This window comes from Vitis vinifera, chromosome 2, assembly GCF_030704535.1.
Source record: "Vitis vinifera cultivar Pinot Noir 40024 chromosome 2, ASM3070453v1".
Lineage (NCBI taxonomy): Eukaryota > Viridiplantae > Streptophyta > Magnoliopsida > Vitales > Vitaceae > Vitis > Vitis vinifera.
Window position 1 is genome coordinate 19,205,799 of NC_081806.1, and position 21,499 is coordinate 19,227,297.

At 34.3% G+C, this 21,499-nt stretch overlaps 1 protein-coding gene and 1 pseudogene across 3 annotated transcripts in view; both read right to left on the reverse strand.

Annotated features, from left to right (window-relative positions):
- LOC100245972 (uncharacterized) overlaps nucleotides 1-11,866 on the reverse strand; it is a 65,535-nt pseudogene extending 53,669 nt beyond the window's left edge.
- An 8,826-nt stretch (nucleotides 11,867-20,692) lies between these two features.
- The window catches only part of LOC100256266 (ATP-dependent DNA helicase Q-like 2), a 39,408-nt gene continuing 38,601 nt past the window's right edge, over nucleotides 20,693-21,499 (reverse strand). For 2 of the 3 annotated variants that reach the window (XR_784705.3, XR_784709.3), the window contains exons 20-21: nucleotides 21,012-21,424; nucleotides 20,693-20,925 (exon numbers count right to left, since the gene is read on the reverse strand). Coding sequence is in view for 1 of the 3 variants with exons in the window: in XM_010646508.3 (XP_010644810.1) it covers nucleotides 21,116-21,424 (309 nt within the window). In the remaining 2 variants the exon portion in view is untranslated. Of the gene's footprint in view, nucleotides 20,926-21,010; nucleotides 21,425-21,499 lie in introns of those variants that run through there. The other variant, XM_010646508.3, reaches the window with a different exon arrangement.

A 21,499-nucleotide genomic window follows, 5' to 3' on the forward strand; every position in this document is an offset into this window, starting at 1 on the left:
AAACAGTTGTACCTTTATCATTTTGAAGACAGGAAAATAATTGCTCTCATAGTATTGGGACAATGACAAACCTCTTCCCCAAAAGACCAGGGTTCATGGTCAATTGTGTCAGTTTCAGAATGCCCACGACAAAAAGGAAACATAGCACCCACACCCATCCACCTTCCAAACAGCCTGGGTGTCGCATTTCTACCGAATCCACCAATGTCTGGTCCTGATAATGGTTGACCACTGAGCCCCTGGACACACACTAAAAAGCATAATTAGAGCAATGATTTGTATTATAGAAACTTAAGGTGGGATCATATGTAACTTTCTCGTCTGCAGTTTGAGTGTATGTGTGTGTTTAAGGTAGGGAGGATGTTAAATCACAGTCTAGGGGAAACATGTCAAACTTCAAATTAAACACAATTTCTTTCGTTTGTTCGAAATCAAATGTTCGTAACTTTGGATTTTAAGGAAGAATCCAGGAGAACATCAATTTTTGGTTTTTTTCTTCTTTGGTGTCCAAGTTGGTTGACCATACCAAAATTCTTATCGTCACTGATTTTCCTGATGAATTACATTGTTTTATTCATGTTATCTTGGCTATTTCCTAGCTAGACAAATTGGGGAACAAATAATATAATGTCACTCAGTGCAAAGGACGTATTAAACTACACCATGTTACTAAGAGGATAACTAGGCCCTGCTACTGATTCTTTGTGCAAGAGGTAAGGAAACATAGTTCTCCTCTACCCAGTGCAGCTGAAATTAAAAGAGGTAGTTCTTCTCTACTCAATGCAGCTGAAATTTGAGGAGCTTCCCTTTGTTTGAAAGAGCTAATGCAGCTGAGGGGATATAGAATATCATTGTTCAAGTGGATATCCAGATCCTCAAAGCATCATGCTAGTGAGTGTAAGTGGGATTAGAATGTGGTCAGACATGTATTGATGTTAGCAAAGAGAAAGAACTCATGAAACTATGGAGTCATGGACTGTGGATTCAGATCAGGTGCAACTTCCACATATCGGTATTTCTATACCTCCATTTCTCTAGTAGTGGATTGCTTTCAGATGGAAGTCCTGTAGTTTTCACCCTTCGGGTTTTTCCACATAAAAAGTTTTGCATTCCTCGTGTTTATTTTTCTACCTTATTCTTTTATTTAATTGTCACTGCATATCCAGATCTTGGGACTCATCTTGACTCGGCAAACAAATTTTTTTTTTTTTTTGATAGGAAAAAAAAATTATATATATTGATAGAAAAAGAATTACAAAAGAAAGATGAGGAATCCTCCCTCCAAAGATAAAACTAAACAACACAATAAAAGAACAAGAAACTACACTATGAAAACTATGAACAAGCTCTCTTGGCTAGACCATCCCGTTGGAACTACACACTGCTAGCCAATCTAGTTGTAACACGTTAAGGGGAATGTCCTTAAAAACCACGGAACAAAAAGCCCAAAGAGCTAGAAGCAAGGAAATGAATGGAATCCCAAAGATTCTCTGAATTCCTAGCTATGTCCTCAAATATCCTAGCATTTCTTTCCCGCCACACAACCCAAATTAAAGCAATGCACATATTTTGCCACAAAAATATCTCTCTCTTGGAAGTGCCAAAACCTTTATAATTGATGGACATCATGTCTGAAATGTTTATCGGAGGAACCCAATCCATCTTGGCTAGCTGAAATAATCTGTGTCACAACCCCATCGTCAAAGAACAATGTAGGAAAAGATGATCTGTTGTTTCTCTTTGCTTCATGCACAACTTACAAATGTCAGAACTAAGAGCTTTGTAGGGTCTTCTCAATTGTAGCAAGTCATTAGTATTTACCTTCTTGTGTACCACTAACCAGATAAAGGACTTGATTTTGAAAGGGACTTGAGAATTCCATACAAACTTAGTAGGGAAAAGAGGAGATAAATCAGGTATTTGGGACAAGGCTATAAAGAAAGACTTGACTATAAACAATCTTGAAGAAGATAAAAACTAGGATCTCGCTTCTGAAGCCGAAGTGGATAAATGCATATAATCAAGAGATCGCATGAGACATTCTAGATCTTCTATCTCTAAGAAAGTAAGGTTACGACGGAAATTAAAGTTCCAAGAGAAAGGGCGAGCAGAACCGAGAATTGAAGAAATAGAGATATTTTTATTCGTGACTACTCTAAATAGTCTTGGATATTGTGATCTCAAAGGTTAGTCCCCCCACCACAAATCTTCCCAAAAGCGAATTCTTTCACCATCTCCTACCACAAACCAAATATACTTTGAAAAATTCTGAAAGACTTGTGCAATAGCCTTCCAATGACAACGATGTAATCATCTGACTAAAGTGTTGGCATCTCAACCATTTGAATGTGTCCCATAAATGCTTAGAATGACCTGATGCCACAAACTTGTACTCTCCCTAGGATACCTCCACAACTACTTCCCTAAAAGAGCGAGATTCCTTAAAGAAATCTTCCCAAACCCCAATCCCCCTTTTGCCCTCGGCTTACACACTACGTCCCAACTAACAAGATGATCTCTTTTACCTTTCCCAACCCCTGACCAAAGGAAATCCTTTTGCAATCTCTCAATTTTTGCAGCCATTGAAGTGGACTCGACAAACAAATTTAGGTGTGTTAATTCAATCATTAATTCAGAATTCATTGACAGGTTAAGTTTTAATTCAGACCTACTTACCCTCTCACTCTAAGTCTTTCCGAAACTACCATGGGTATTCTCAAAGACAACTGATTATTAACCATCTGAAGGAACTCCCTTAACTACAAAATTGTGAACTCAAGATTCTTCTAAGTTCTTTACTTGATTTTTCACTCAATTAAACATTAATATTCATATTTAAATATTGAAATTCTGTCCTTCATGCCATTTACAACAGTTTTGTGGTCATTAAAAAAAAAATTGAGGATCTCATGTAATGTTTTTGAAAGAACACATTCTAACCTCACACATAATATTTTATATGCAACATAAAGTTCGCAGCTTGGCGTGGCAAGAGAAGTATGCAATAGGCATAACTCAAAAACATGTTAAAAAGCATAAAACAAGTTAAATCTTCAACTTTGCATCAGGCAAACAGCACAAGATTCTCACATCACTTACCAATTGAAGCACCATAGGGATACTCATATGGAGGTGATCCCAGTTTGAAAGGTTATCTCCTGTCCATGTTGCTGCATATCTTTGGCTACCTATAAACCCAGCTCTGGTGAGAACAAAAGGACGCTTATTTTCATTAGCTAATTTCATTCCTTCATATGTTGATCTTGCCATCAGCATGCCATAGACCTAATTGGGCAACAAATATAAATAATTGAAGTCCAAAGGAGATTATTGTAGTATCATCCACTCCCAAAACTAAAGCAGTGACAAATATGACTTTCATAAACCAGTATGTCATTTAAATTGCTACGACCCAGTGTATCAAAGACATCAACCCTATTTCAAACTTGCATATGATATATGCCTATAATTAATAATAAAGCATGTACTACGGAAAGCACAAGACTGGGTTTGAAGATTAATACATTGTGACAGTGTGAGTGATTCTGACAACCTCCAAGCTCAGCATCTCCTCTATGAACATTGTCCTCAGGCATTGACTTTGTTACAGCCTGAAAAGCAAAAACATTGAGACCAAAGAGCAATGAAAGGAAATGCAAGAAATTGAGAAAGGAATTTGAAAAATCACCTTAAAAACAGTTGGCTCATTCATATCGTTCCATATACCATCAACACCATTAGAAATAAAATCTTTGACTAAACAGGCCCACCATGAACGAGCTTTTGACTGAGTAAAGTCAGGGAAAACACAAGGACCGGGCCATACTTCCCGTAAAATTCGATGGGTAAATCTCAGTAAATCCAGAAAACCAATAATAACCAAGAATACAAATCTGTAAGGAAAATATACCAACAAAAGGTGTTCCATCTGCTTTATGTATCCAGACATCATTTGCAGAATCACTATCATAAACAAAGTAACCATCTTCTTGTTTGATCCCTGGGTCAAGCATCCAGATCGCTTTGAAACCATTAAGATGAAGATCCTTGACCAAAGATTTTGGATCCGAGAAACGCTCCTGGGGGGAATTAATGTAGTTTATTATCCAAGACATGAATGGGACAAAGAAGTTATAGATTTCATGGAATAAGCCGTTTCCAAGTGAAAATGTTGTTTTCAAGTAAACCATGTTTACGTATGGCATGAGATACTAATCAGCAATAAGCAGATCTTGTAATGAATGCATTCCTGATGATGTAAAGGCCTCTATGTAGGTAACAAATAGATAATTTATATCCCCCATGCACATGAAATACAATTGTAGATGAATACACAAAGGCTTCTTTTTCTGGCTGAGACTTTCTTTCCTAATTAGTCAAAGGGACGGGGAACATTCATGGAGTCCATGCCTTCATACCACCACACGACTGGTCTTTCTTGGCATATCCACTTCCAAACATAAGGAAGGGATAGGGGAAGGGCCTACCACATCAAAAATCTTTGCCACCTATTTCATTAACCTTATGTTTGGTTCCCGGAAAATACTAAAGAAAGAAAAAAAATGCAAAGGAAAATAACTTTTTTATGTTTGGTTGTCCTATGAAAAATATCAAAGAAAATCAAATATGATTAAAACTAATTAAAAACTTATGTATTTTTAAATTATTTAATCTTTATATTGATGAGTTAAAATAAATAAAATGAGTTTAAAGTAACAAAAAAAATAATTTATCAATTTTTAATCTATTTTTTTATTTTCCTTCACTTTTTCTTTCCCTTTGCTTTTCCTTTGTATTTTCTTTCCCTTGCATTTTCCTTCAAATTTTCTGGGAACCAAACATAGCCTAAATGTTCTAGTGCAGGGTCTGGCCTTATTTTACTGACCTTTGCATATCAATAAAGAAAATGGATCTGCTTTGATAAAGCAGTAAGTTCCATCAGCCACAACTCAGTGCAGGTCATGTGACCTACAGCTTGACCATGTTCCCTCAACAGCACCTAATCTATGTTGATTTTGGCAGAGCATGCTCCACCACAGTGAACACATGCAGTTCTGATGTACCCAGAGGCAAATCCGTTCACAAGTGTATGACCAACACCATTCAAGGTAGGTGGTCCACTAAAATTGACTGGTTAGAGTCAAATTGCTGAACAAGTCAGAGTAGCATTAGCATCCAAATGTGGCTGCTATATATGACCACTGACTGAAAGCTGTATATGATTGCATAAGAAAGTCTTGGGCATAATATAGAGCATCAAAGCTGGTTTGCTTAAACTGATGATTGATTATCAGTGTCAAATTGCTAAACAAGCCATCCAAAGGTTGAAAGCTGATGTCTATGTAAGACTAATAAGATATTGTCAGATGTATGCTAGCTTAATTGTACCTTACAGGCAGGATCATCCAGATTTATCAGAGGAAAATAATCCAAAAGATACTGAAATGCAAGTATAACTGATTGCTTCCAGTTGTCTAATACACAAGCACACTGACACACATTTTTCAGGAGGGAAAAAAAAAGACCTTGGACAAAAATAGAGAAAGACTCACATGAAAGTTTTCATCCTGTATTAAATCCTGAATAGCATCTCTAACATTATTTGCAAATGATAATTTAAAAACTCAGACTCTAGCCTACACAGTCAGAACAATGATGAAATTTCTGTTATTTCCCTTGAGTATTTTGTTGAATTAATCCTCAGTGTGTACATTGGTGGAAATCAAAATATTTAAGAAATGAGTACTAAACCGATAGCTCAAACTACTAGAGTGCATTACGAATCTATTCTAACTATCAACGAATTCCTAAAAATGGGAAATGCCCTACCTTTGAGTGCGGTTTGAACTATTGATTTACGGAAATCTTATCCATTTATAGATGGAGCTTCAACAGCTGTATCATGGTGAATTCTTCAGAAAAAATTGTCTTCCACAACGGAATCTGATAAGTGAGATTTCGAGTATGTACATTGTAGCCCCAAATCCTATAATAAGCTTAAACTTTTAGAAAAATCGATTGTCTAACATGGCATTAGAGTTTTATTTGGTGGGAGGTTATGTGTTCGAATATCACTATTACATATTTCTTTCCCTATTTATCAAGTTCACGTGTAAGCCAAAAAGGAGGCTACATGTAGGGGAGGGTGTTGGAGTGCATGATATACATTTTGGGTTCAAATTTTACAAGTTTAAACTTTTAGGAAAATTGATTGTCTAACACAGACCACATGGAGAACTCAAGCTCTTGCTAGACATATATTTCTTATTTTGTTAGGTGATCTAGGCACCAGATGTCTTTATTTGGAAACCAACCCTCCCTTACTTGTAAGTCTTTGGATGTTCTTACAGGTCTTTTGCTGTTCTTACAGGTTTTGTAGATTGCTTTATAGTTCTCGCTTTTCCTGTTGTTGCTGTTATAAAGGATATAGATTCTTGCATATTTTCTATCTTCACATCATAAATACACTTTCCTTTCTTGTGAAAAATGATAAACAAATGACAATGACAATAATAGTAATTGAAATATGATCCAAATGACTATGAACTCATCATGAAACTATAGTTCATAAATATCTTATAGGGGATATATAGCTTGCCTGATCAAAAGTGAAACAGCGAAAACCATCCATGTAATCAATATCCATCCATATGACATCACAAGGTATTCCCTTCTCACGGAATGTTCGGGCAACCTGCAAGTATGAGTGGGTAAATGAAGCAGAAAATTTGAGGGAATGAAGTTCAAAGTTTAAAAGGTTCTACAAAGTATTAGCAGTGTGTAAAAGAAGCTCTAAGAATTACAAAATCTAGGATTCTACTTTTCCTCAGAAAAGAACAAGATATCAAGCCACAAATGTCATCTCAAAAAAATACCATTAACACATTCTGGAGCTTATTTATGTATATGTTACCAAAACAAAACAAAGGACATAATATTTGAATGCAACAGCTATGGAAGCAGAACTCTTAGCTTTGAGGGCTTCAGAGATATCAGTACTGGACATACCACATTCTTACCTTCTTCAAGAACATGGTTTTACTTCTAATGAGACATTGATCCACGAAAGGGTGATGAGTTCTAGCAGCATTTCAGACACCACTGTTGGGTGTCCCACATTCTTGACCTCTTTAAGAACATATGCTTTTTACCTTTTCTTGGAAGCTTAGATCTGCTAACCAGTAAGTTAACAGGCTTGCCAAGAGGGAAGGTTCTCTTGCAAAGGACATTTGGAAAAACATCCCACTCTCCTTTCTATTGAGGGTTGTTTGGCTGAGTCTAAAGATGTTGTATTGATTATCATGTTTACTAGCTTTCTTTACTTCTACCATCTATGATTACAGGATCTCTCATCCCTGTGATTTCTTTCTCTTTGAAAAATAATACTTTTAGTTTCCTATGAAGTGAAAGATTGAGATAGGTTCATAGCACTAACCTCGAGTACTCTCACAGCAGAATCATAGCTCCATCGGCATTGCTGATAGCCTAAGGACCATTTTGGGGGCATAAATATAGTTCCTAGAGAGAAAGCATCAGGCATGCAACATAAATTGCTATGAGCAAATATTTAAATAGAAGGATGCAAGTGTTAAACACAAACTACGAGACTTTTAAATAAGATGTTTCCTATTTAACAAAAGAAGTATCTTCCTTGGAATTCATGATGATGCCTTATGAAGAGTTGGATGCAGCACCAAGATCTCAAAACAAACTTCAACTGCTCTTTTAATTGGATAAATGTCACAAGAACAAATGAGATCAAATGTCATTCTCCTTGAAATAAATGAAAGCATAGAGTACTTCTTGCTTTTGGAAATTTGAAATAATTGATGATTTTTCCTATACATTAACAGCCTACTTAAAGGCTCCATAAAAAAGAGAACTTTATCAACAGGAAATCCATCCTCCCCCAGTCTCTTTATTAAAGAGCTTGCAAGAAGATCTAGTGGCTGTCATTTCAAACCCATAAATTGCAAATTACCGTTTCTTATATTAAGGGGAAAAAAAAAAGGAGAGATAGAGAGACCTTCCTACATTATGGTTCTGAGAACATGGGTCCTAAAAGATGAATTATTATGATTTCTGGAACTTCAGCACAAGGGGAAACATTAGACAGTGAATCCACTAGTTTTCCAAGGTTTTTGGGTATAAATAGAGAGAGAGAGAGAGAGAGAGAGAGAGAGAGAGAGAGTAAAATGCTGCTAGAGGGCTTGCAGTTTCTCCCTTGCCTCTTATATTTCTAAAAAAAAAAAAAAGATATCATAAAACGCCAAAGACAACCTTATATTGTCTAGAGGATAAAAAACAATAAAACACGAAACTTACAACACACCCGTTCAAATTAGTCCATCTATGTCTCAAAGACCCAGCTTGCAAACCTAGCACTTCGCACCCCTCCCCCCCACCCCTCCTTTTCTTTTTGACAGGCAAATAGAGAATATATATTAAAGATGCCTAAACAAAAGGCACAGAAACTTACACACACTGTATACATTTGACATTCACCAAAGCCACACTTAAAAGGAGAGAAACATAAAAAACAACCTCCCCCTCCTTACTTTAAGCTAAGCCAATTCACAGAGTCAATCATTAACATGGTCACCTAGCTCTTCATATTCCCTTATACCAACTAACCACAGTGTATGCTACCTAAAAAGTCCAACAACATACATTGCTTTGTTCCTAACGGGGCTCTAGACCACTCTACTAGGTATCTTATGAAGTTCTTCAATTTTTGATCGGGAAGCTCTTTCTTGTCAAAAGCCCGACTAATACATGCACCAGAACAAGCAAAGGGGAGCCATACAGCAAACCTTCTGCCTTCTCTTATCCAAGCCCTGAAACTTCCATCCTAACAAGGATCTCCAACTGTGTGTGGAAGCACCCACTAAAAAAAACAAAAAATAGCTAGTAACATGCCCCACGATTTTCTGGATCTGGCACAATGAATCAAGATGTGGTTTGTCGACTCTTGATTGACTTTGCATAGACTAATCTATTCGCCATAGACAAGCCTCTCCTCAGGATGAAGCCTATCATTAGGAACTTCCCTCACACCAACTCCCAAACAAAAAGAAAAAAAAAAACTGCAAGATCTCATAGGGGCACAAAGCATTAATCGACTTCAACATATTCAGTTCTGCTATGCTGAACTGAGTCATTCTAAATCATGATTGCAACTTTATTTTAGCAATATAGCCCATTGTCTCTTCAGTCAATAAGCCCATTTTCCCTAACAAATCTTCAATCAGAGAAACTTACATACACAATGGGCCAATTGAATCATGATGGACTTTTTATCTATGTTATCATCACAATACAAGATTGGGGGGAAATAGAGATTGGTAGAAAAACAAGCATATGAGCTCCTGTGAAGAGGAGTAAAAAATATCAATTCATGTTCTATCATTATTCATCAGCTATGCATTCAAATCTAAGAGAAATTGTAGAGAACATTTGCCAGTTGTATCTGTTATAAGAGTAAATCTCTCCATCAGTTTCCTTCAGTGTTTAAATTTATTTATGGAATGAAACAACTCAGAATATCAGTCAGGCTCATTGATAATCTTCAGAAGACTCCACTTGGAGACATTTAAATTTTCATTTTAATTTATAAAAGCTTATTTTCAAAAATAATATATTTCATTTTAACCCAGTACAGGTTTCTTGTCCAAATATATCTTGAACAGATTTGATCTTGGCGATGGGAGTAAAAATTTTCATGTTCATCAATTTCCTATGTCTAAGTAAATTGCTTAGCTGCCAGCCTTTCCTTGCATCTTTAAGTTCCCATATGCCCTACATTTCACTTTAAAAACTAATATATCACCAACAGTTCCATTTCCCAGTGATAGATCAAGCAAATCCCATTTTCCAATCTAGTATTCATTGTGAGAGCTCTTAACAAATATTCCGCCTTTCCACTTACACTGGCATTGCTTTGTTTATGTTCCATCAATAGACATTGCAAACAACTAGATTATCGGCATGACATGATAGTGAAACTGATATTTTATAAGGAGGATAGAGTGATTGGTAAGAAACAAAATAAGAAATCACATTATGAATACAAGAGCCGACTCCCTTGCATAATGCAATAGTAACATCTGAATCATCTATGATAGGCGTCCTAATATTAGAAGTGGAGAGAGGAATTACCTGGCCCCAAAGGAACCTCTTGGAAAAGGTTCTAAGAGCAAATAGAAGACATAGGTTTCAGAGTCCCCTTACTAGATGCCCAGTGCAGATTCTTAATTTAAGACAAATCCCAGAATCAAGCAAATGCTAGAGCATTGCACCTACAAAGTCATATATGAAGGACCACGACATATGATGCCTACCTCAGATGAGATCAGGGTCCTTGGAAGAGCATGGTGTCTGTTGACAACTTGCAATTGATCATCATGACAATAGTTTCAACTAATGTGATAGATCGATGATCAAAATTTGGTAGCTAAACTGGTAGGCTGCTTAGAGGCATGAGCCTTGATAAATATATGAAGGTGAATCCTGCAGCTTAGGTTCTTATTTACAACCAACACTGATATTCAGCTTAAAACTAATTTTGCAAGAAAGAACATTTAATTACCTCTTCTAACAGGTATAACATCAGCCTCTCTAGTGATGAACTTAGAATGTACAAGATGAAATTGATTCATCTCAGTGTCAGGTAACAGAAAGCTGGTTGAACAGCATGACAACATGAACCTAATTTCTTGTTATGGTGCTTGTTTATTGTTGCAAATTTGCACAGGACCTCCACTGGGAGATTCCTCAAAACTACAACAAGGCTTAACATCATACTCAGATGCTACGAGATGTTTGATGGTATACTTCAAATATTTTGCAAAGTGCCTAAAAATTAGGTCCCCACATGGTCAAATAGAAACATTCAGAAAGAGCATATTGCACAGGTGAGAAGAAAAATTTTAAATGCATTAGGAAATTACCAATTGCATTGGATAAAGATATCAAAACAGCATTTGGTGAAGCAAATGGACCAAATGTGATGACGAGATATGAGGATGAAGCAATAAACTTTACTGTCCATTCTTTCTGCAAATCAACCTGGATAGAAAAGAAATGAATAGGTAGAGACCCAAGTAAAAAGATCGTTTCAAACATTGAACTTCAGCTTATCACATAAAATAGAAATTCACAAAACCTCACAGCACCGCATTGTATCAGCAAGAATCCCAAGTGCCTCCCCATTTGGAAGAACAGCTAGAACCCAAGGATGTGACTGGTACAAGGATGTCGTTCCAGAATCAAAACCCCATGCAGCTATGTTCCACGTAAAAACCTACATGGAATATAAGTTATCAATGCTTGTAGAACTGACACAAAGCTTCATGATGAGAAACTATACAAACTGTCTTACCCTTTTCCCTGTCCGCTCAAGCTGTCCGCTAACTTCTCCTGTTCCATAAAAGGAGGTGCCAGTGGGAAGCTAAATCAAGACCAAATTCTATTTTGTTAGTTAAGGTACAAGGAAACATTTGAAAAACAGATAGTAAAATATGTTGGTTTGCAGAAAATATAGAATATGTTGATGGCACTAATACTGGAAAATAATGCTACCTCAATTGTAACAATCTGTTTCCCTGAAACACATTCAAATGTAGGGGTATACATAGGAACCTTGTGATTCATGATTGGTGTATCCCTATTTTTCTGATTAGTAAATGAAAGACTGGGAAATGCCGCATCTCTATCATCTGAAGAACAATCAAACAGGAAAACTCCTTCCTCCAGGATAGGTTTAAAAAGCATATTTCCTGAAGTGAAATCTGCAGGGACCACCTTTCCTTCATATTCTGCCATTTTGAGCACTAATCTTTCACCGATCAGCCTCTTCTTAACCCTCTTTTTTTTCTGCATGTTTAAAAACTTGTGTTAGGAATTCCTCTTCAACATAGTGCCTCCTATTCAGCCATTTCTCAAAATGAAGTGAAAAATTATACTTTAGCCAAAACAAACCAATTAATTATTTGGCATCTATACAAATGATCAACCAATGGTATTTGATTGATTACTTACAAGCTAAAAGCATGAGAGAACTTACCATGAGTTTGAACTTAACATTTGAAACAGATGCTCAAGGAAAGGGCTGTGAAGCAACATGGCACTGTGTCCCCTCTAGAGGAACTTAAACGTATAATCAGATGGTTTGATTAAAAAAATTACTCACTTCACATTGCGGCAAAGATAGCCTCTCAATAAAATAATTCATCTTGGTTCCATCAATTATAGTGAAAAACAAAATCAGGAAGAGCAATTTGTTCATGCTAATTAACAGGCTGTCCATCCTTGAGATTGTAAGACTACTAAGCTATCTCTGTTCAGAAAATTTATAACACATGAGCTGCATGAATCTAGAAGCTAGAATCTAGTGAGTTCAGCCCATTTCCTTAAAATGGGATGTGGAAAATACCAAAAGGTTACCAGTTCTCATCATTTTAAAGCAGCACAACATCGTCATGAACAACTTACACTGTTATGCTGCACAAACAACATTCCTTGTGGATTTCCAAATTCATTTTCCACTATTTTAACGAGTTCAATTTTACTTCTTTCTGTTCTTTTCTTAATTTCTGTTTGGGTGGTCCTTTGTATACTTCCCGTGTACTAGGGTTGATGCCCTTTTGTCCCCTTTTGGCACTTCTTGTGCTTTGTGTGATAACCAGTTGGCCGCATCAGTCAGAATAGTTCCCGGAACCCTATCTTTAGTCTGCTTCTTAATCCGCACTCCCAAGAACTAGCACACCCTATTCTTGAAAGCTGAAGAGCAGCTAAACTAAGCAATTTGTTGGGTAAAGCTCAACGAATGCATACCATAACTAAGCATAGAAAATTTAGATTGCTATTAGCAACTAACTCCCAAATCTATACTAACATATAAGGCGAGAAGGGAGTGGACTTGAACTCTTACTTAAATAAGTACAACACCCATAACTGCTTAAAATAGTTAAATTAAATCAACAAGATCTCCAACCTCAATTCCCACTGGACTGCTAAAAACTTGACATCTTTTTTAGAACTTCCAAGTCTAAATAGCTCTTGTCACTAGTACAAGTTATGCCTTTTTTTATTATTCTAAATCACATGCTATGAGATTTGGGTCAAGTCTAAAGACATCCAAGCATTTCACATCAAAGGAATCATGCCAATTTTTCCCCATGAATTGATATGATTTTTATCCAGAACTTGAAAGGAAAAAACTATATACACTTTCAAGATTGTGGGACATGAGGTAACCCATAAAATTCGTCACAAAACTCAGAGTTCCCAAGTGTGAAACCCCTATACTTTGTGAGTACAACAATGATCAAAGCAACTCTCCAACCCAAAATCAAACCAAAAATAAAAACAAAAATTAAAATAAAATAAAAAATAAAATGGACACGGGTAACAGGAAAAAAATCACCTGAAGGGGCCAGATGGAGAAGATGGGTGCCGAGGATCAACACAAGTCTTCAACAATGGCTTGTTGAAACCCCCAGAAACAAACCGATATGGGTGGGTTTTCCAAAATCCCAATGCTCCCACTCCTTCATTGCTGAATGCCACTGCTTCTTTGCACAGACACTTTCACTGCACATGATTGTACCAAAAATACATATATTATAGGGGAATCATGCAACTATACACACTTTCAAAGTTGAAACATTTTAGAAAAAGTTGATTCTTCATGAATGGTGAAAAGTATCAAAGTTTTCAAACTAGTCTTTGTATCGTCTCCCTCTTACCGCCAACCATTTCCTTTCTTTTATAAATTTGGCATGACAAGAGAATGTTATTGTCTTTAAACTTCACACGCAACCAACATAATTTTTCCTTTTATATTTTCTTTTCTCTCTTCCCTACGTGTTAATTTTAACAAATTCAATATTTCAATATAATCAATATGTTACAATATTATAATATATAAATATATAAATATGTATTATTATTATATAATTAAAATATTAATATAATATACATTTTTAACATGTTTTGCCATTAGACTCACTTTTTAGTATAAAAAAAACTAATAATTTAAAAATTAGAACCGTCACTTATTTTATTTTTTTAAATAAAAATTAAAAACCTAAAAAAATGACTATTTTATTTTGAGAAAACATATATTTGAAAACTCGAATCAAAGTTCGAGAGTCAAATTACTTATAAAAATGTATGATGATAAATTATAAGCCTGAAATAGATCTTTACTGATTAAACTTATTTGATTAGTTTTATGTCATTTTATAATATAATTTTAATGTTTCCATTATTATAAAAAACGAAAGAGTTCTCTAAGTAATATGGATTGTAATTTATGAATTCGATAAAGAAATAAATTGAAAATTATATGAGATAAAAATTAATTTTTAAAATCGTTTTGTATATTGGGATATATTGAGTCCCATTTTGATTTTCACAAATTTATCCGTGAAGATTCCATTAATTAGAGTTATGAAATTAATCCACGTATACCTAAAATCATTTTTTAAATATGCATACCGAATAAAACCGATGGCATTTACCTTTTCAAAAAATTGATACTTTATTCTCCAAAAGATCTAAGATTAGCTTTAAATGAAAGCTAAAGGACTGTTTCAATAAAAGACAGTTTTAAAAGGATTTGGAAGTAACAATACTTGATATACTTGGGGTTATTAAGGGTCCCTTGATATTATTATGATAACTATTTTCTTGTCTTTCATCCCTTATATGTTTATTGAAATGATAATGCATATTTTCCTCCATGATTTTGAATCACAATATTTGTTGTAATGTAAACATTTGTCCATCATGCACTATTTCAAAAAAATATTACTAAATTAAATCGAAGAGAAAACCTTATTATTATTTATCATTTATCTTTATCGTTTCACCGAGCTAATCGAATTAATTACAACACGATCAGATTGAATATACGAAGATCGTATTTATTTTGTAACTGAATAGAAAAAATGAAAATATTTAATTTTTTTTAAACTAAAAATAACTTGTTTATATTAATCAATATAATTAAACTGAACTTATTAATGGTTGATATTAAAATACGAAACTTAAAAACACAATGAAAATAAAACCAAGAAAGAATACAAAATAAATAAGATAAATACAGTGGTAGTAACATGCATGGCCTTGTTAAAAGGGATCCATATAAAAAACAACTTGAGCACAAACAAAAAAAAATAGCAGCACCAGGCCGGTCGACCCACAAACTCGACGAAGATATCTTGCTTCTGGTTGACGTTGATCTTGCGGCGCCAGCGCGGTGAGTACCACTGCCCGGGACACGAGGGATATGGGAAATGACGTTGACTGTGGCGCGACGAGTGAGGTTTGAAATCCGACGCCAGTGGAGCTCGACTGCTGAGACAATGGAGTCTACTGTTGCTGTTGTGGTTGTGGTCGAGAGAAGGGGGTGGGGAAGAAAGAAGATCTGATTCCAGAGGTGAAGGAAAGCATGGAGGGAGTGTTGAAGGCACGGCTGCCGAGGGCGGAGGCGGAGTGCCGAAGACATGGTGGAGGACGATGGGGCACCAGTGGTAGGTGGCGAAGCAGGACTCGTTGGAGCTGCGGGTGGAAAAGCCACTGGAGGAGATGGAGCAGAGGCTGGTGGTGGCACACAAGATGAATGGTTAAGAACCCTGATTTGACGATGTGGCCATGGAGCTGTAGGCCCTTGAATAGGGACCTTGAGTGGGTTATGGAGAGGAGAAGGTTGCAGATATTTCTGTAGTTGTGTTCAAAACTTGGCTGATTTAATGGATTTTGTAGGGTTATTGTAGAGTGCCCGATTTTTAGCGGGCCATTAAGGCTAACTTACCTGGCCAGCACAACCCACTTAAAAATCATGCTAGGCCGGACCACCCATGCAAACCAAATTGGTAGCCCGACATGACCCATAAGCTTGCGGTCAATCGTGTCGTGCCAACTGTGCCATGTTGATGAACCGTGTTGGCGGCCATGGCCCATAAGCCACTCACTTTCAAGCAAACCTAGGTGAGTTGGAAGGCACCTAGCATTGTGTCTAAGTGAGTTAGGGTGCACCTGAAGGTGCTTAGGTTTGCTAGGATGTTCTTAAATGGGTCAAGATGTGCCTAGATAGGTCAAGATGTGCCTAAATGGCCAGTGTGTGTTTAAATGGATCAAGGTGTGTCTAGATGGGTCAATGTATACTTAATTGGATCAAGTATACTTAGAAATGTGTCTAAATGACATAGGATGGTCATAAAAGTGTTTGAGTGACCTAGAAGAATTAGAAAAGTGTCTAAGTGATTTAGGATAATAAAAAAAGTGTCTAAGTGACGTACGGTGATAAAAAACGTGTCTAAGTAACCTAAGGTGATCTGAAATGTGTCTAAGTGACCTAGAAAGATTAAAAAAAAATAAAAAATTGTTTAAGTAACTTAGAGTAATAAAAAAAGTGTTTAAGTGACCTAATGTGATAAAAAAAAAAAAAGGTGTCTAAGTGACCTAAGGTACGTGATTAAAAATATGCCTAAGTGATCTAAAAAGTATACTTAAATGAGCTATCCTTAAAAAGAAGAAAGAAAAATCCTAAATAAAATTCAAGGCTGCTAAGAGTCATAATGAGGGGCCAAATAAATCTTTCAACCAAAGTCTTTTAAGCTGGCTTAAAAAGGTAAGTTGTATGAGTATTGAGTAGCAATGGGCCATAGAAATTGCTTTAAAGTACTAAAAGAGCACCTAATCGGACAAGTACTAAGAGGATCAAATGGAACATCTACACTTACCTATTACTTCAACCATTAAACATTAAAGTACATCCAACTTTCTTTCACTCCACTTATATTTATTTAGAGTTTTATTCACATTTTTTACTTTTTTTCTTCAAATAAATTATTGTAACTTCATGATAAGAAGGTAATTTCAATTTCCTTTTATATTCAATAGCGGAATTAATCATTTTAGTAACAAATGACCCCCCTTTTTTTTTTTAATGAATTGCAAAGCATTTGCAAAAATAAATTTACAAATATTCCTACATACTCTATCACAATTTTTTCACCTTTTTACTCAAATATGCTTTCCTTTTTCCTTTCTTCTTCCTTTAACTTTCATATTAAGAATTCATAGTTCCTTTTTTTGCATATTGTGTTTCTTTTTTATGAAAGCATTCTTCATTAGCTTCTTTATCACAAACACCATTCTTTTTTGCCAACTCAATAAAAATTTTCTAAACATCTCTTGAATACCTTTCAATTTTTTTCTAAAAGTCAAAACATACGAGTTCAAGCTAAATGATATCACAATTTTTTCACCATTTTACTCAAAGATGCTTTCCTTTTTCCTTTCTTCTTCCTTTAACTTTCATATTAAGAATTCATAGTTCCTTTTTTTGCATATTGTGTTTCTTTTTTATGAAAGCATTCTTCATTAGCTTCTTTATCACAAACATTATTCTTTTTTGCCAACTCAATAAAATTTTTCTAAACATCTCTTGAATACCTTTCAATTTTTTTCTAAAAGTCAAAATATACGAGTTCAAGCTAAATGATATTTCGTTTTAATTACTTCTCAACATTCATTAGAATAATAGTTACATTTTAATTTCAATCTTTCAAATGTGTCTTTCGAAACATGTGTCTAGTGGTCCAATGTAGTATCACACCTTTTCTGTCTCTTTCTTTTATGACTCATATAAAAAAAGAAAAAAAAATTGCAATAAAGAAAAAAGAAAGAGCCTTACAAGAAATAAATAAAAAAGGGCTCCTAACCATAAATAAATCCTAAAAATAAACAATATAAAAATATTTTTTAAACCAAACCGTTAAAAGTTCTTGAAATCTATATTTAGTGTTGCATGGATATTTAATTAGGATTCTATGAAATATGATTTAACCTTAAAAACTTAAAAAAATATTAAAATAAAATAATTTTTTTAGTGATATTTCACTGACAAAAGGTAAAAATTTTCCATGTTTAAAAACTATACAAATTTGATTCCTAAAATAAAATATATATTTAAAAAAATATTTAGTTTTCTTAATGTTATTTCAACAATGTCTTGATAAGTGGCAAAAAAAATTAAAAAAAAAAAAAAAAATTGGTGTGATGGGACTATACAATTTGAATGTATTATATTATGGGTAGATCATGTGTGATAAAGCCACTTAGATTCCAATTTGAAGATGAAATTGAAGATAAATTACACTTATACAATACTTATTCTTGGATGGTTGAGATGAGGTGGAGAATTTTCCGTAAAGAAGACTCTTTACACAAGAATTTGGAGGAGTATCCTTGCGGTGGCCAGGAAGTAAATAGCTCCAACAATGGCGAGTTTGTTGCTTACATACAATGTCATTGTTACAACAATATTTTCTTTTGAAAATTAAAAAGAAAAAATTACAAAGAACAAGCTCTAATTTTGAATCTATTTACTAAAAATCAAATAGGTTTTTCATATTTTTCTCTTTCATTCATTTTTTTTTCTTTTTCTTTTTAAAAGATTCATATTCTTCCCATTATTTTATGATTTTTTTTTCCTATATAATTATTGCAAATGAACAAAAGGAAAAGAAAAGAAAGGAAAAAAAAAGCATACATTCAAAAGGTATATGATGATATGGTTGTGTTGCATGTATAACATGTATTACCCAATGCATACACTATATTATACAATGCAAGCTTTTCAATGATACAATATTTGAGTCGTATCAAAATCCTTCAATATCTAGATGAATCAAATTACTGTCATGTATTGTATGATATTAACAACCATAACCATAATGATAAGAAAATTATAATTCATTAACCTAAAATATCATCATTAACATCAAAGTAATAGATAAATTGACATCTAGTATATACTATGTGTGAGTGTTTAGCTAGGTTGGTAATTCCGGACAAAATTCTTAAGTGTCCTCTAACTCGGTTTACCAATCCCTCTTCAAACTATTTGACTTAGAAGATTAATACTTTGCTAAGAGGCCGAGGTATATAGTCGAGTGTATGGTGATTAAATGTAAATCAACCCTATTTTTTATCTTTAAATGAGTTAAGAAAGCAGAGAGAAATAGTTTTTGGTGTAAGGCTTTTATTCCCCTATTTTTGGATCGATTCAGGTACAAGGGCAAATTAATCCAACTAACTTGTTTTTAAAATCAAATTTTAGTCATTAGATTAAGGGCTTCTTTTTACACTTTAATAACAAACTTCTCTCATTTTCTGGGTAGAGACTGCAACAACCATAGAGATAGTTGCAACCACTCCACGCTTTCTTCATTTTTTCCTCTCTTTTTCTAATTTGGGGGTTTTTGGTTGCAAAGAAAATCCAATTCTCTTAATGTTCTCCAAACTAGTTTTTAATGGATTTTCTTGAACAATAAATGAGTTGATTCATTCCTTCATTCATAGCTCAATCTTTCATTCCATTTGGGTTTGGGTACAAACCCATTTTCTTCTTGTGTGGATTCAAGAAGAGGCCAAGATTGAGCTTGGTGCGGACTCCAAGTATGCTCCGGAAGATGAAGGTGAGAAGCTGAAAATGAAGGTACTAGTCAAGTGGTCTGGGAAGGATTGGTTGGCTTAAACTAGGTAAAACCTTGTACTCAATTTTTATTTTTCATAGTGGAATTTTTCAATCGGTGGTAGGCCTGTGGTTTTTTATCTCTTTGGAGGTTTTCCACGTTAAAATTTGGTGTTAATTGTTTCTTTCTCTTACTCTACACTTTGATTTATTTTTGTTTTTGATATCATTGATTACTTGAGCATACATGTTGAATGAAAGAAATATGAGGTAATATAAGTGTGATGATCCATGCAATATCTTTAATAACTTTTATGTTCATTTTGATTAATGATATCATGAAGTAAATTGATATGGGTTGAAGAGATAATTGTTCTTTTGAGTATTTTTTTAGGATTGTTGAAGCATTTGCATGTGTATTGCATTTATAATTTGTTGGGAGAGTGTTGATGCATACATTTTTACTTGTGGATGTTATGCTTTGTTGAAAAGTCGTTGAAAGAGAAGTTTTTTGACATAGAGAAAGTATAATGTTAAGTAATCTTTGTTAAGAGATTTTTTAAATTGTTCTACAACACCTATTCACACATAATTGAGAAAGTGATTATATGTAAAAAAAAAATCGATATTAGTTGATGGAAAGAGAATGAAAAAAGAAAAAAAAAATCATGTTACACTTTATTTGCAGGATTTTTTTCCTCCTATCTTCTATTTGTTTTTAACAATGGGTGAAAAAACTTTCTACTTATTTTAAAAAAATTGTTATTTCTTTCACTTTGTTTTTAAAAACTGTTTCCAAAAAACAAATTGTTAAATTAGGGATAACAATTTTGATACAACACAATAACTTGACTTGAAAACCTGTTCAAGTTAGGTATAATTGAATTCGTGTTGTAATCATATCAACCTTTCTAACCCGTTTAATAAATAGATTATGTTCCAATTTTGACTATTTAACCCATCTAATCTATTTACTTATTCATGTCAAACTACAATGATGCATGTATGATGGAAGTCATTTATAACTCATTTAACTTACGTAAAGTTATAATCTTAATTTTATATATTTAAAATTCATAAAAAAACTAATATATTTTTAATTATAAATATCATATAGTTAAAAAATTAAATAAATAACTAAATAAAATTTTTATATATTTCATTATCATGATTAAAACATTAAAATAAAATTATAAACAAATGTAAAACTAAAATTCTAATTTATTTTTTATATTGTAAACATATAATAATTAAAATTATATAATTAAATTAATTAAGTAAAACTAACTAAAAAGTATTAACAGTAATCGTTGTTTCGGGTCTCAAAATGAGAGATTAATTGCATACTCTCTCCTTCCACATATCATTAACAGTCCTCCATAGGTGATGTCTTGATCATAACTGAATAAATAAACCCTCTGCTGTCTTGTCGTTTCCTTCAGAAAAGGCCATGGAGATGGTGAGTATAAAGACAAAAATTTGAGCAATATCAACCTGTTTCTGTTAAATTAGAAATGCATACCTGCCATTAGATTTCCAAAGGCTGTGCTTTCTCATTTTCTGGGAGTTCAGCAGATTTATAGAAGGGCGTCCTATATCACTGTCATCGGTTTGTTTCAAATTCTGTCATGTTTCATCTCCACTGCTCTCAATCAGAACCACTGCCTTATTGGACTTCAGCCTTTTGGGAGCCCTGTTTTCACTGCCTTGCCCTTCATCAGTCTTCAACCTCTTTGTAGGTTTCTTTTCACTGCCTTGCGCTTCATCAGTCTTCAATCTCTTAGTAGGTTTCTTTTCACTGCCTTGCCCTTCACCTAACGTACTGTCATCAGGAGGAACATTTTCGGGCTGCTCTGTCTCGGTGTACTTCGCAATCTCTTCAAGAATCTTACTCCCATACTTCTCTGTCTTCAGCTTTCCAATCATTGTCTCTAACTGGAAAAAGGAAGAAAAATCAGTTTCTTAGTTTCAGGAAAATCCATTTTATTGCAGGATAGAGGGAGGGCAAAC